This window comes from Papio anubis, chromosome 17 (assembly GCF_008728515.1).
Source record: "Papio anubis isolate 15944 chromosome 17, Panubis1.0, whole genome shotgun sequence".
In the NCBI taxonomy this organism is placed as follows: Eukaryota; Metazoa; Chordata; class Mammalia; order Primates; family Cercopithecidae; genus Papio; species Papio anubis.
In genome coordinates, this window is record NC_044992.1 from 35672207 (window position 1) to 35687089 (window position 14883).

Below are 14883 nucleotides of genomic sequence, written 5' to 3' on the forward strand. Positions count from 1 at the left end.
TCCCTGGGACAAAGGAGAAGCCCCAGCCTCAGCACTTCTGCTGTTGTCTGCTTTGTCTCCCCTTTGTAAGCTTTCATTTGGGGGTTAAAAAAAAAAAAAAAAGTTCTGCTGATGAACAAAAAGTTTGAAAAACCACCAAAATCCCCCAGATTAGACAGCCAAAGCCCAGAGAAGGAAGTGTCTTGCCATGGCTCTAAGTGGCAGGTAGGCACTGAAAACCCAGGGTCTGATGGCAGGCCTGAGCTTGTCCACGGCCTGGCTCTCCCTGCCAACTGTGCCGCACCTTTGTCTCCAGCCACCGGAGGTGAACAGGGCTCCCTGGGCTGACGCACAAGGGTTCTTCTTCTGCAGCATTATCATATCTGCACCTGGGGCTGAGCCTCAGCTCTGTCCCTCAGAGGTGGCACAAGTGATAATTCCAAAAGAGAAAGGCCCCTCCCTGAAAACTGCTCATTTTCACTCTATCTCACCAGAAAGTCTGCATTGACCATCCTGGCAGGCAAAACCCAGGCGGTGGGAGGCTGCTTATAAATACCAGCATTGTTGGAAGACGTCCCAGTAGCATCCTATGGAGGTGAGCACCAGGGCCCCTATTTACTGATGAGGGGCCCAGAGCTCCAGCTGGGCCATGCCCACATTTTCCAGAGGCAAGACCATGTTCCTTAATTCCTCCCTGGTGAGGGGTCTTCCAGGTGGGGGTGGGCCATCTCTGGACGCATTTCAAAAATGCCAGAGGCGAGCCTCTGCCTGTCCCTAAAAATCTTTCAACCAGCTCCCTGCCTTCCATCCTACAATCAGAGCTCAAGGTTAAAATGCAAACACACTGAGGGAAAGGGGGAGGGTGCAACAGTCACATGAAGGTGCAGAAGGCTGGTAGCAGTCCCTTCGAAAGATCAGCTTTTCTTGGGGTAAGAAGTTAGGGTCCAGGAAAGGATTGTGGGGAGAGGAAGGCAGGGTCAGGCTACCTCAGGTCTTTGCTTTGGAACCTTCCATAAAACTTACTTACTTTTTTTTTTTTTTCTGTTTTTGAGATAGGGTCTTGCTCTGTCACCCAGGCTGGAGCACAGTGGCACGATCTCAGCTCACTGCTACCTCCACCTCTCGGGTCCAAGCAATTCTCATGCCTCAACCACCTGAGTAGCTGGGATTATAGGTATGTGCTACCATGCCTGGATAATTTTGGTATTAAATATTTTTAGTAAAGACAGGGTTTCACTATGTTAGCCAGCTTGGTCTCGAACTCCTGGCCTCATATGATCCACCTGCCTCAGCCTCCCAAAGTGCTAGGATTACAGGCATGAGCCACTGTGCCCGGCCTCAAAACACTTTCTTCCACTATGTTATCAAATGTATCATCAGGAGTTTTCAGTGAGCCTTCCTGCAATCGTCTGGAAATATAAAGAGACTCTGACAAAAGGCTAGAACCCCCTCGCCCTCTGATTTAGCCTCCTTGGCTATACCATTGCCTCAGCCTGCCTCAGAAGCACGCCGAACTCCCAGGCCACACTGCTGGACCAAACCGGCCCTTCACTGCTGAGACATGAGCCTGAAAAGCATGCAAAGAGCCACATAGGGAAGACTTGGCCTGGACCTCAGGCCAGGTTGGGAAACTACTTTACCTGAAGCCACATGACCAGGGGCAGTTCTGAGAAGTTCTTGCAGGAGTTGGTGGCATAATAGAGCCACCAGAACATGTAGGCATCCTTGCGGACGGTCACGTAACCCCATACTTCCTTGCCCTCCTCTGTGGGCCAGTCAATGACAGCTCCTGAAACAGAAGCTCAATTTCACCTTCCAGAAAAGTGCCTAATGTACAGGTAAATTCCAAGCCTGGCAGAAACAGCCATGCTAGGCTAGAGATGATTTGTTTTATAGTTTGGTAATTTATCCACCCCAATACATTGCAGGAATAATGAAAAAAATCTCAGCTATGAAAAAAGAAACCAAACTTAACAGTGGCAGAGGAGGCCAGGGGCTTTCAGTTTTTCCTCTACACCTTTCTGTAATGTTTGGATTTTTAACCATAAATATGAAACACTTTTTTTTCTTTTGTTTTTTGTTGACACAGAGTCTTGCTCTTGTTGCCCAGGCTGGAATGCAATGGCGCGATCTCGGCTCACCGCAACCTCTGCCTTCCGGGTTCGAGCGATTCTCCTGCCTCAGCCTTCCGAGTAGCTGGGATTACAGGTATGGGCCACCACGCCTGGCTAATTTTGTATTTTTAGTAGGAACGGGGTTTCTCCATGTTGGTCAGGCTGGTCTCGCACTCCTGACCTCAGGTGATCTGCCCGCCTAGGCCTCCCAAAGTGCTGGGATTACAGGAAATACTTTTATAATTCTGTAAAAACAAGAGAGATTTATATTTTGAATAAAAAAGTAAAAATCTCAGAATGCAATATACTGGTTTTTATATCGTATTTAATACATGAATAAGACGCCAGGCTAGGTGGCTCACTCCTGTAATCCCAACACTTTGGAAGGCCAAGACAGGCTGATAGCTTGCGCACAGGAGTTCGAAACCAGTCTAAGCAACATAGCAACACCCCATCTCTACAAAAACTACAAAAATTAGCTGGGCGTCGTGGCACACGCCTGTGGTCCCAGCTACTCAGGAGACAGAGGTAGGAGAATCGCTTGAGCCCAGTAGGTTGAGGCTGCAGTGAGCTGTGATCATACCAGTGCACCCCCCAGCCTAGGCGACAGAGGGAGACCCTATCTCAAAAAAACAAAAAACCAACCAACCAAGCAAACAAAAAACACGAGTAAAGCAGCATCACAAATTAGTGGAGCTGAGAATATTTAATATACAGTAATGGAGCAACAATTACCTTTTTTGGAGAAAAAAAGAGAAATTTAGGTCCTCTCAATACTATAAACAAAATAAGTTCCATGTGGATCAAGTACTTCAATTTTAAAATTTAAACACTAGACCGGGCGCGGTGGCTCAAGCCTGTAATCCCAGCACTTTGGGAGGCCGAGACGGGCGGATCACGAGGTCAGGAGATCGAGACCATCCTGGCTAACGCGGTGAAACCCCGTCTCTACTAAAAATACAAAAAACTAGCCGGGCGAGGTGGTGGGCGCCTGTAGTCCCAGCTACTCGGGAGGCTGAGGCAGGAGAATGGCATAAACCCGGGAGGCGGAGCTTGCAGTGAGCTGAGATCTGGCCACTGTACTCCAGCCTGGGTGACAGAGCAAGACTCCGTCTCAAAAAAAAAAAAAAAAAAAAATTTAAACATTAAAAATAATACAAAAATATAGTTAAATATATTTCTGATGTCTGGATGAGGAAAGAATCTAAGCAAACCCCGGAGACTGTACAAAAGAAATATCGATGGAAGTGAGAACAGAAACTTGTTATATTTCTACACAACACAATTTCTGTACATCAAAAATAAAAAGGCAAACAGCAAAGAGTTACAACAAATACGAAAAAGGGCAATTTTCCTAACTCATGTAGATGATCTTTTTAAACTGAACGACATATCTCTGTGTGTATTTAAATATATGGATCCTATAATCCGCCTACTCCAATTTTCCTTACTTTTCTAGCATCCACAAAATACGTATTAGAAAAAAGTAGGCTGAAAACATTTTCTTTGTCACTTTTTGCTAACGTAACAATTTCTAAGTTTTAGTATCTTTTTTTTTTTTGTTTCTCAAAAACCGCTCTGGGAAAAAAAAAGTAGGGAGGCTGATGTTAAAAGATGATGGGAGGGATTCCCTCGGTGGCTGGCGTTTTCTGCCTTCTACTTCCTCCCTTCTCAAATTTCAAGGCCCATTGGTAAGTAAAAGAGCACTGGTCCCAACAGCCAAGAGACAGGAGTAGAGAGGAAGACAATGAGACCACGTCTTGTAAATTTGAAAGAGCCAGGGTTGGCCGGGCGCGGTGGCTCAAGCCTGTAATCCCAGCACTTTGGGAGGCCGAGACGGGCGGATCACGAGGTCAGGAGATCAAGACCATCCTGGCTAACACGGTGAAACGCCGTCTCTACTAAAACATACAAAAAACTAGCCGGGCGAGGTGGCGGGTGCCTGTAGTCCCAGCTATGTGGGAGGCTGAGGCAGGAGAATGGCATGAACCTGGGAGGCGGAGCTTGCAGTGAGCTGAGATCCGGCCACTGCACTCTAGCCTGGGTGACAAAGCGAGACTCCGTCTCAAAAAAAAAAAAGAAACAGCCAGGGTGGTGGCCTGTGTCTGTAGTCCCGGCTACTTGGGATGCTGAGGTAGAAAGATCACTTGAGTCAGGCAGTTCCAGACCAGCCTGGGCAACATAGTGAGACTCAAAACAAAACAAGAATGGAGATTAAGAAAACCAGAAAGTGTCCTGAGGAGCGAAACAGATGGTTAAACATTACAGACTTAGCTATAAGGTTCTATATACAAGTAACGCACGATTATATTGTCCTTGACAATAATAGATAAGGCTGGGGTCCCTTGAGAATGACAGATAAGGCACAGGTCCCTTTTGACCTAATCCCAGGCACTTCTCCGTTGCCTGGCAGTGACTACTGGTAAAACTGGCAGAACAACTAATTTTACAAAATCTCCCAGACACTCTGGCCAAAGGGCCAGATGATCCCCATTTTACAAAAGGGAAAACAAAACTGTTTAACAACGTGCCTAAGGTCACAAGGCAAGCTTGTGGCCAGTTCCAGTTCTCAGCTCTTGCTTCAGACTAGGAGAGGTTTTGCTGAATGAAGAGTGAAAATCAATTTGCAAGTCATTCTATTTTATTAAACACAAATCTGTTTTTTGCCAAAAAAGATCGCTGTGGGGGAAGATGTTATCTTGTTTGTTTTGATCAAGAGAAGAAAGGGCCTTATCTCAATGAAATGTCCCATTCGTGGTAGGATTTAAGGATATTTTTGACCGCAGATTTCAGCTCAAAATAAAAAGATCTTACATCCTCATTTAGCCGCCAATCGCGGCCTTTGAATCAGGGAAACCTCATTGACCAGCAGTTTCCCCAAATTATACATTTCTGCACACAGCTTCTATCTAGGCGTAGGAGGGAACGGAAGCACTCAGACCACCCAGAGCCAGAAAACGATAGAAAAAGCACTTTGAATTTGTTAAGAAAAAAAAAAAAGAGAGCGAGATTTAAACGCAATATAATTACACAAGGTAAGAACCGAGGAAAAGAGATGCGTTTTCAAAAGCACAACCCCACTAACAAACTCTCATGCCTGGGGAAAAAAGAAGCACGGCAGCTGGTTCGCCTCTTGCTTGAACCTACCTGCGCTCAGGCCCAGCAGCAGCGGCAGCAGCAGCAACCACCCTGGGACTGGAGAGCGCCGCAGTGCCAGCTCCATGACGAGTACCCCAGGGCAGCATCAGCAACAGGCTGGACGCGGCGCCCCATCACGTGACGGAGGCGGACGGGGCGGGGCCGGGCCGGGTGGGTCGGGGGCGGGGCCTGGGCGGACGCGGCAGCTTCCTGAGACCCGCACGCCCTCTGCCCCGCAAGCCCACCAGGACACCTGCAAATGCGCAGGGGCCGTTCTGTCCACCTGGCCAGGTTCTCTGTCATTTTAGGGAAAGTATTTCGGAAAGGAGACATTTGATGCAGATGTTGGATTTAGGTTGTGTGACCGGATCGAAATACTAAAGGCAATAACCACCGCCCTTTCTACCCCTCCCATCTCTTCCTTCCCTCAGCAAAAGGACTGATGTTTTCCAACACTGCTGCATCTGCGAAAAGTCACATTAAGCCAGTTGGTCGTTGCAAACAGCGGGGTTTCATTTTCAGATATGTATTTTTAAAATTATTTTTCTTTTAAAATTATGTTACAAACGTTTTGGAAATATGAACAAAAAAGTTAGACATAACTATTGTCAGCATTTGTTTTCCCATAGTCTTTTACATCCTTTTTAAAACACTAATAAAGATTTTTATTTCGGTTTTTTCTTTTTTGATAATTTGTCATTAGCATTACTTTGTGTTGTTACATTATCTTCACAACAGTCATTTTAAAGAGAGAATCGAGGGTCTGGGGACGGGAAAGGAAGAAAAAGTGGATGACAGATATGTTTTCCTCTGTGTGTGTGTGTGTGTGTGTGTGTGTGTGTGTGTGTCTGCCTGTCTGCCTGTCTGTCTGAAGGTCATTTTTATGTTAGAGGGTACTGAATAACTCACCTCACAGAGCTAGGAGACAAGCTACAGCAGGGGCTGTAGGAGAGGCTACTTCTAAATACTGTTTCAAAAGTACATGTAACAAAGCAAAAAACAAAAATGTGGCCACTTCTCTTTTCCTGCTCCTTTCTCCCTCCCCTCGCCCTTGCCCTGCCATAAATAGAAGTGCTTTTTACTCTGCAGCCATTGTCTGGACAGAGCCCTGACCCCGCCCTGCCGGTGAGGTGCCCCTGCGCTGAAAGCTGCGGCAGAGAAAAATATGAGGCAGGGTTCTGTCATGCTTTAAGCATGGGATGGTCCCGAATGCATAAAATCCATAATGGCTGGGCAACATATTGAGACCCCCTCTCGACAAAAAATAACAAAAATTAGCTGATGTGGTGACACGTGCCTGCTATCCGAGCTACTCAGAAGGCTGAGGTGGGAGGATCACTTGAGCTTAAGAGTTCCAGGCTGCAGTGAGCCGTGTTCCATGCCATTTGGAAGATACATAAAAGTTACATGCTTAGTTAAAAATAAATAACTATGTAGCAAACACTATCCTAAGCTTTTCCTGTTTGAAGCTTCCAAGTTGGTCTGTATCACAGGGCTTGAAATACACTTACCCCCTCACTGCAGTTAGAATTTTAGGGTTTCAATTTTTTGCCACAAAAATAACACTACAGCCAAGGCGCGGTGGCTCACACCTGTAATCCCAGCACTTTGAGAGGCTGAAGCGGGCAGATTACTTGAGGTCGGGAGTTTGAGACCAGCCTGGGCAACATAACGAAACCCCGTTTCCACAAAAATACAAAAATTAGCTGGGCCTGGTGGCACTTGCCTGTGGTTTCAGCTACTCAGGAGGCTGAGGCATGAGAATTGCTTGAACCCAGGAGGTGGAGGTTGCAGTGAGCCGAGATGGTGCCACTGCACTCCAGCCTGGGTGACAGAGTAAGACCCCATCTCACGCATGCACAAAAAAATTGTGCATCTTATAATATGCTAATATGACTTCAAAAGGAAAAAATATAAATAAAATGTCACCTCTAGTTAATAATATTCATATTGAAGTGTTTAGGGGGAGGCCTACCAATGTATACAATTTTCTCTGAAATGTATCCAGATGCTGGCCCAGTGACCCATGCCTGTAATCCCAGCTCTTTGGAAGACCAAGGTGGGATGATTGATTGAGCCTAGAAGTTTGAGCCCAGCCTGGACAAAATAGCGAGACCATGTCTCTTAAAAAAAAAAAAAAAAAGGTATCCAGAATATAAGATGGATTGATGGATAGGATAGAAAGAAGGTTGCCTACATGGATAAATACATGATAAAGCAAGTATTACAGTGACATTTTCTTTTTTCATTACAGTTTATAATCACAGGAACAAAACAAACAAAAACCACATGTAGAAACCAGATTAAAGCTTGTCATCCTTACAGGTAGTGGCGAAATTCCAATCTTCAGGATTGGAGTGGTCTTTGTTTAAGAAAAATACCTCCTTGGTTCATTGAAGTTGGAGTTGGGAACTGATAGCATAGGAGATGCAGCAAAGGCAACAAAAGATAATTGCCAAACTGTGCGGCCCAGGAGAAATGTTGTTTTGCTCCTAGGAGAGGAAAGAAGAGAGAAAGATGAAAAGAAGTGAAGGCTATATATAGAGAAAGATTAGCCAAACAGAGCTGAGGCTGGAAGAAGAGTCAGTGGAAATTTCTCTGATGAGGAGTGCTATGTAACCCCCTAGTGGGTTCTTTTTGCCTGCTGCCCAGATAGAATCAGCCAATTTATGAAGGCAGGAGAATTGCAATGGGGAAACAGTTTAATTCATGCAGAACTGGCTGAAAGGGAGACTGGAGTTTTATAATTACTCAAATCAGTCTCTGAGGATTTGGGGGCTAGGATTTTTCAAAGATAGTTTAGGGGTAGGGGCAGGCGTGGCTAGGCAATGGGGGCTTGCTGCTGATTGGCTGGGTTGGAGATGAACTCACAGGGAGTTGAAGCTGTCTTCTTGTGTTGATTTGCTTCCAGGTAGGGCTGCAGGAGCAGTTGGTAGGTCCAGGTGGAGCCAGGTGTCAGACATGCAAAAAAACCTGAAAAGATATCTCAAAAGGCCAACCTTAGGTTCTACAATAGTGATGGTGTCTGCAGGAGTCATTGGAGAAGTTGCATATTTTATGACCTCAGGAATAATGGCTGACAATCCTTAGCAGAATTCAGCCTCCTCTATTTTCTTAGCCTGGTGGTCATTTAGCGTAAAGTTTGGGGAAGGGCTATTATCATCTAACCTATAACCTAAATGCCTCCCAAAATTAGCTTGGCCCAGAAGTCCAGGAATAATCAAAGGCAGCTTGAAAGCTAAAGGCTAGATGAGAGTTGGTGAGATCAGATCTCTCCCACTGACATAACGTTCTCACTGATACAATTTATGCAAAGGCTGTCAGCTACAGAACATTTTTTAAAAGTTATGCTTGTGGTTCAATTTGAAATGTATTGCATTTCTACAATGTAAACCTGTCCTCTTGGGGCAGCTAAGAACTATAATAGGACTTGGCTGGGTGCAGTGGCTCACGCCTGTAATCCCAGCACTTTGGGAGGCCAATGAGGGTGGATTGCCTCAGCTCAGGAGTTCCAGACTAGCCTGGGCAACATGGTGAAACCCCATCTCTACTAAAATACAAAAAATTAGCCGGTTGTGGTGGCGTGTGCCTGTATTCCCAGCTGTTCGGGAGGCTGAGGCAGGAGAATTGCTTAAACTGGGGAGGTGGATGTTGCAGTGAGCCGAGATCATGCCACTGCACTCCAGCCTGGGCGACAGAGTGAGACTCCACCTCAAAAAAAAAAAAAAAAAAAAAATTTATGTATATATATAAAATAGGGCTACAAGGGAGGCAATAGGACTGGAAGAAAGATACTGGGTACTGAACCTCAAAACTGTTTTTAAAATTGTATGTTTATTCTGAGAGGGGTTTGGGAGGCTGATGGAAATTGGTTGGGAGCTCCTAAAGGCCCATCCATCGAATTCTTGGTGCAGATGCTTGTGGTAAACCTTGGCGTTACGTGACTATCTTCTCACGTGTCTTCACATCATCTTCCCTCTGAGCGTGTCAGTTTCTGTGCACTTGTGTCAGGCAACCTAACCAATCTTGAATAAAGGCCAGAAAAAGCCAAATCTGCTGGGTTATATTCCCAGGGGGTTGGGCACTCTTGGTTACAAGATGTTTATGGTTAAGGGAACTAGTTAATAATGCTAACTAACAGCACTTTCCCAAAACAAACCCCCTTCTCGCCTGGAGACTACACTGCCTTTGCAGGACTAACAAATTAGCCCCAAGGTTAGAAATTATGATTTAGGAGTAATGCAGCTGGAGGCTGCAAGATTCTGAGCCTTCCCAAATAGATCCTGGGGATAACATCACTATAGTTAAACCTAAGATCAGTGCTTGAGATATTCTGCAGACCCTGCGCTGGATGGATCAGCTGGCATCACCTAGATCGATAAATTAGCTCATCTGTTCTGGTGGCCCCCACCCAGGAACTGACTCAGCACAGGAGGATAGCTTAGATTCCCTATGATTTCATCTTCGACCTGACCAATCAGCACTCCCAACTCACTGGCACTCCACCCACCAAATCATCCTTAAAATCTCTGGTCCTTGAATGCACAGGGAGACTGATTTGATTAATAATAAAACTCCTGTCTCCTGCCCAGCCAGCTCTGCATGAATTACTCTTTCTGTATTGTAATTCCCCTGTCTTGATAAATCGGTTCTGGTCTAGGCAGTGGGCGAGATGAACCCGTTGGGCAGTTACAGCAGGTGCCACCATGTTCGGCCCCAAAATTCTTTTTTTTTTTGAGAGGGAGTCTCGCGCTGTCGCCCAGGCTGGAGTGCTGTGGCCGGATCTCAGCTCACTGCAAGCTCCGCCTCCTGGGTTTGCGCCATTCTCCTGCCTCAGCCTCCGGAGTAGCTGGGACTACAGGCGCCCGCCACCTCACCCGGATAGTTTTTTGTATTTTTTAGTAGAGACGGAGTTTCACCGTGTTAGCCGGGATGGTCTCGATCTCCTGACCTCGTGATCCACCCGTCTCGGCCTCCCAAAGTGCTGGGATTACAGGCTTGAGCCACCGCGCCCGGCCACAAAATTCTTTTCTTTTAATTTCCATCCATAAAACTCTACTTGATGTAGGTGTAAACATTCTTAATAAAATATTAGTAAATAGAATTCAGCACTGCATAAAAAGAATTAATTTACCATAACTAAATAGAATTTATTGTAAGGAAACATAGTTCAATATTTGAAAAACAATCAAAATGATCAACCACATTAAAAGGAAAAAGAAGAAAAATCATATAAATCAATGCAGAAAAAATACTTGACAAAATTTAACATCACAAGTTTAACACACAGTTTTTAAATTTCTTATTTAAAAAATTCCGAAAATGGGAATTGAGGGGACCTTCCCCAACTTGATAAAGAGCATTTACAGGCAAACCACAGTGGCTCACGCCAGTAATCCTAGCGTTCCCGGATGAAACTGACGGTTGGGCTGCTATATCTTGTGCCCCAATAATGAGATGCAGATGAATTGGGGAGAAAGAGAGTTTTTATTTCTGTAACCAGTTACAGGGGTAAGGCCTGGAAGTTATTGCCAGACCAACTCCAAATTACAACATTTTCCAGAGCTTATATACCTTCTAAGCTATATGTCTATGTGTAAGTGTGCATTCATCTGAAGACATAAGTGATTAACTACTTTTAATCTATAATTAAGGTCTGAGTCCTGAAGACTTTCCTCTGGAGCCTCAGTAAATTTACTTAATCTAAATGGGCCTAGGTGCTGGGGTAATTACCCTTATCTTGTCTCCTGCTAAATCACGGAGGTTTAGGGAGTTCCTTCAGACCTCCAGTAAATTTGTTCGCGGAGGCCTGGAGAGCTTCTTCAGACTCAACGATAAAACTTGTTTAATCCTAAACGAATCCTGTTAAGAATTCCTTCAAGGCCGGGCGCGGTGGCTCAAGCCTGTAATCCCAGCACTTTGGGAGGCCGAGACGGGCGGATCACGAGGTCAGGAGATCGAGACCATCCTGGCTAACACGGTGAAACTCCGTCTCTACTAAAAAATACAAAAAACTAGCCGGGCGAGGTGGCGGGCGCCTGTAGTCCCAGCTACTCGGGAGGCTGAGGCAGGAGAATGGCGGGAACCCGGGAGGCGGAGCTTGCAGTGAGCTGAGATCCGGCCACAGCACTCCAGCCTGGGCGACAGAGCAAGACTCAGTCTAAAAAAAAAAAAAAAGAATTCCTTCAGTATTTTGTCATGTTTTAAGGCCCAGGAAAGGCCTACACAAAACTCTTGGTGGGCTTTTGTTATATCCCAGCCTTTGTATAAGGGCCACTGGCTTTTAATATTTAACTTAACCACTCAGTCAGTACTAAAATAGTTGTTATGGAGGCCTGCTTTAGTGAGATCTGCCTGCCACAATCCCCACTGTCAATTTGCACGTGATTTCTATCATGCTTGTATGTTTATTTATCACAAAAATTGTAGGGAGAGGGGGCATCATAACCTTTCTGGCTACTTCCTGCTGAGAGAGGGCTGTCGTTATGGGGCACCGAATGCAGCGCTGGAGTGGAAGAGGTCGATTTGTTCTTGGTAGCACTCTCTGTTTCGGGGCTTAGAGGCAGCGCCTGTTGAAACATTATAGTATGCAACAGCAACACATGTGAATAGGTTGCAACAGCATAATAGTATGTAATAGCAACATATAAATAGGTTGCTGCTGTTTTCTTCTGAAATTTAAGTTATTTAGTCTTCAGTTCACAGGGCTTTAAGAAAGCATCGTTTAAGTTTCAGTGATTTCCAATTGAAAGAATGGGGATAAAGGAAATGAAAGAGGAAAACATTGAAAACATTATTTTGGAGACCTGTAGCCAGAAAAATTAGAATTTAATCCAAACTGTAGAAAGTAATAAAAATGGAAAAACATCAAGCAAGATTAGAATTTAACAACAAGTGTACTATAGTTTTTGAAACATAACTTTTCTCTCTCCAGTTTCCCATTTTTACTAAAGACAAATCATGATAGGACCAATTTGCTTTATTACACTTGGCCAGATTATTTGTCTGTCTGTTTGTTTGAGACAGAGCCTCACTCTGTCACCACGCTGTAGTGCAGTGGCATGATCTTGGCTCACTGCAACTTCTACCTCTCGGGTTCAAGCAATTCTCGTGCCTCAGTCTCCTGAGTAGCTGGGATTACAGGCACGCACCACCACACCCAGCTAATTTTTGTATTTTTGGTATAGATGGAGTTTCACCATGTTGGGAAGGATGGTCTTGATCTCCTGACCTCGTGATCTGCCCGCCTTGGCCTCCCAAAGGGCTAGGATTACTGGTGTGAGCCACCGCACCCGGCCAGCCAGATTATTTGTATAAACTGCAGCAAGAATAATTATTTTTCACATAGACATTTTAAACTGGCTTTGATGGAACTTTGTTCCACAGCAGGAATCTCAGATAAGACTTTAAAGCCAAGCCCAGTCATGGATTTGTACCATCAAATACCTACGTGTTGGGTGAATTTCTCTCCTCTTGAGGTTCCAAGACAACTTGGAGTTCCTGGCCTGTCAGAAAGTGACATTCTTTACTTACCACAGATCAGAAACCCTGTACAAGGACTGTGTACACAAAATATGAGGCCAGTTTTCCCAGGGCTTTATTGGCTTCATAAGTCAAGTTTGAGTTCTTAAAGGAAAGTACGCCATTCCAGTCAAAGCCTTGGTAAAATGACCAGTTTATCCAATTGTGTCCTGTTACAAAAGAAAACAGATTCTTATTGCACTTATCCAAATAACTATATTGCCATAGATTAAGAATAGTTACAAATAGTTTTCAAATTTTGGAGAAAAACAGGTAGAGAGAAACAAATATGCTCCAAATTGTGTTCATGGGAGTATACTAAATTGTCAAAAGCTGTCAATAGCTCAAAAGAAAAGTTTCCTTGACTCTGAAAAACAAAACAAAGAATTAGCAATATTTTAAGCAAAAAGTCAAAAGATCACTTCAGTCTCCTATTAGTTCAGTTAATGCAGTTAATTCCTGTCTTGCTTGATATTAATGAGCATTTTAGCTCTCCAAGAGTCCTGAGGCCTGGCACGGTGGCTCACACCTGTAATCCCAGCACTTTGGGAGGCCGAGGTGAGCAGATTGCCTGAGGTCAGGAGTTTGAGACCAGCCTGGCTACCATGGCGAAACTCCATCTCAACTAAAAATACAAAAAATAGCTGGGTGTGGTGGTGCACGCCTGTAGTCACAGCTACTTGGGAGGCCAATGCAGGAGAATTGCTTGAACCTGGGAGGTGGAGGTTGCAGTGAGATGAGATCACACCACTGCACTCCAGGCTGGGTGACAGAGCAAGACTCTGTCTCAAAAAAAAAAAAAAAAAAAAAAAGTCCTGAACATTTTTCCTCAGTTCTGATGTCACAATCTCCAAAGTTATCAGAAACCTGCATTCAAGAGCACCTGTTAGAGCTTTATAGCTGATTATAAAACCACCTTCTAAAGAGGACCAAAACAAGAGAACAATTGTTTATGGATGACAAAAAGTTTTAGGGTGGCCATAGTTAAAGATACAATTGACGAGGAAATCTGTTACCTCTGTGGTACACAATAACTTAACAATTGTAATTATTATCGATAATGTATGCTAAGATATATTAGAATTATAGGAGTCTCCCATAACTTTGGAACACATACTGATAACATATTTATACAAACATAGCCCAAAGAAAGCCAAACACCATTTCATATTTGACAATTCTTCCTGTATAATTTTTATACCAAATAAGCCAATTACATCTTTACATTAGTGTACTATTAATGTTAAACCCAATTCTTAGTAAAACCTTATAGACATATTTACCCAATTTTAATGTTTGACCATAAAGTAATATTTTTATAGACCTTCTATAACCCTTTACTAAAAATAGAAAAAATTAGCAGGGCATGGTGGTGAGCGCCTGTAGTCCCAGCTACTCAGGAGGCTGAGGCAGGAGAATGGCATGAACCCTGGAGGCGGAGCTTGCGGTGAGCCAAGATTGTGCCATTGCACTCCAGTCTAGTCAACAGAGTGAGACTCCATCTCAAAAACAAAAACAAAAACAAAAAATCCTTTACGATTTTTGTTAAAGAGCAGGTTAGTGCTCTAAGAGAAACCCATTGTGCTTTTATTTTAATGCTCAATTGACAAAAACACTGGATGATACCTCTTTAACTTTAGCCAATATGTTTACACAAAGAGTTTCCTTTATAATCAACCTTCCACAACTTGCTTAAACCTTCGTCTTTATTTTGTTCAACTTAAAACAATTCTTTAACCTTTAAATTTAGGCAAAAATCCACATTCTCATGCTTCCTTATAATCTTTTTACCAAAGGTATATTTCACTTTCCTTACACATTTTACATGTAAACTGTTTCTTCAATAGTCTCAAATACATGTTACACTCTTAACTCTTGGCAACCTTTACTTTTGTGGAAACCTTGCTAAGTTTGGGATTTTAATTATGCACTAAGTGTGGAGCCTAGAACCTAGACAGAAGTGCAGGGAAGTCTGACTTATTCCAGCATCTAACTCCATGTGTCCTAGGCCTTACCTAGCTGTAAAGCAGGCAAGTTTTACAGCTAAGAGTCAGAGAGGCAATTTTTTTTCTTTTTTTCTTTTTTTTTTTTGAGACCGAGTCTCGCTCTGTCGCCCAAGCTGGAGTGCAGT

At 44.0% G+C, this 14883-nt stretch overlaps 1 protein-coding gene across 2 annotated transcripts in view; it reads right to left on the reverse strand.

Moving 5' to 3' along the window:
* SCPEP1 (serine carboxypeptidase 1) overlaps positions 1 to 5372 on the reverse strand; it is a 30333-nt gene extending 24961 nt beyond the window's left edge. For both annotated transcript variants that reach the window (XM_021929076.2, XM_003912789.5), the window contains exons 1-2: positions 5241 to 5372; positions 1620 to 1768 (exon numbers count right to left, since the gene is read on the reverse strand). In XM_021929076.2, coding sequence (XP_021784768.1) covers positions 1620 to 1768; positions 5241 to 5316 — 225 coding nt within the window. In that variant the 5' untranslated portion in view covers positions 5317 to 5372. The remainder of the gene's footprint in view (positions 1 to 1619; positions 1769 to 5240) is intronic.
* Between the last annotated feature and the right edge of the window lie 9511 nt (positions 5373 to 14883).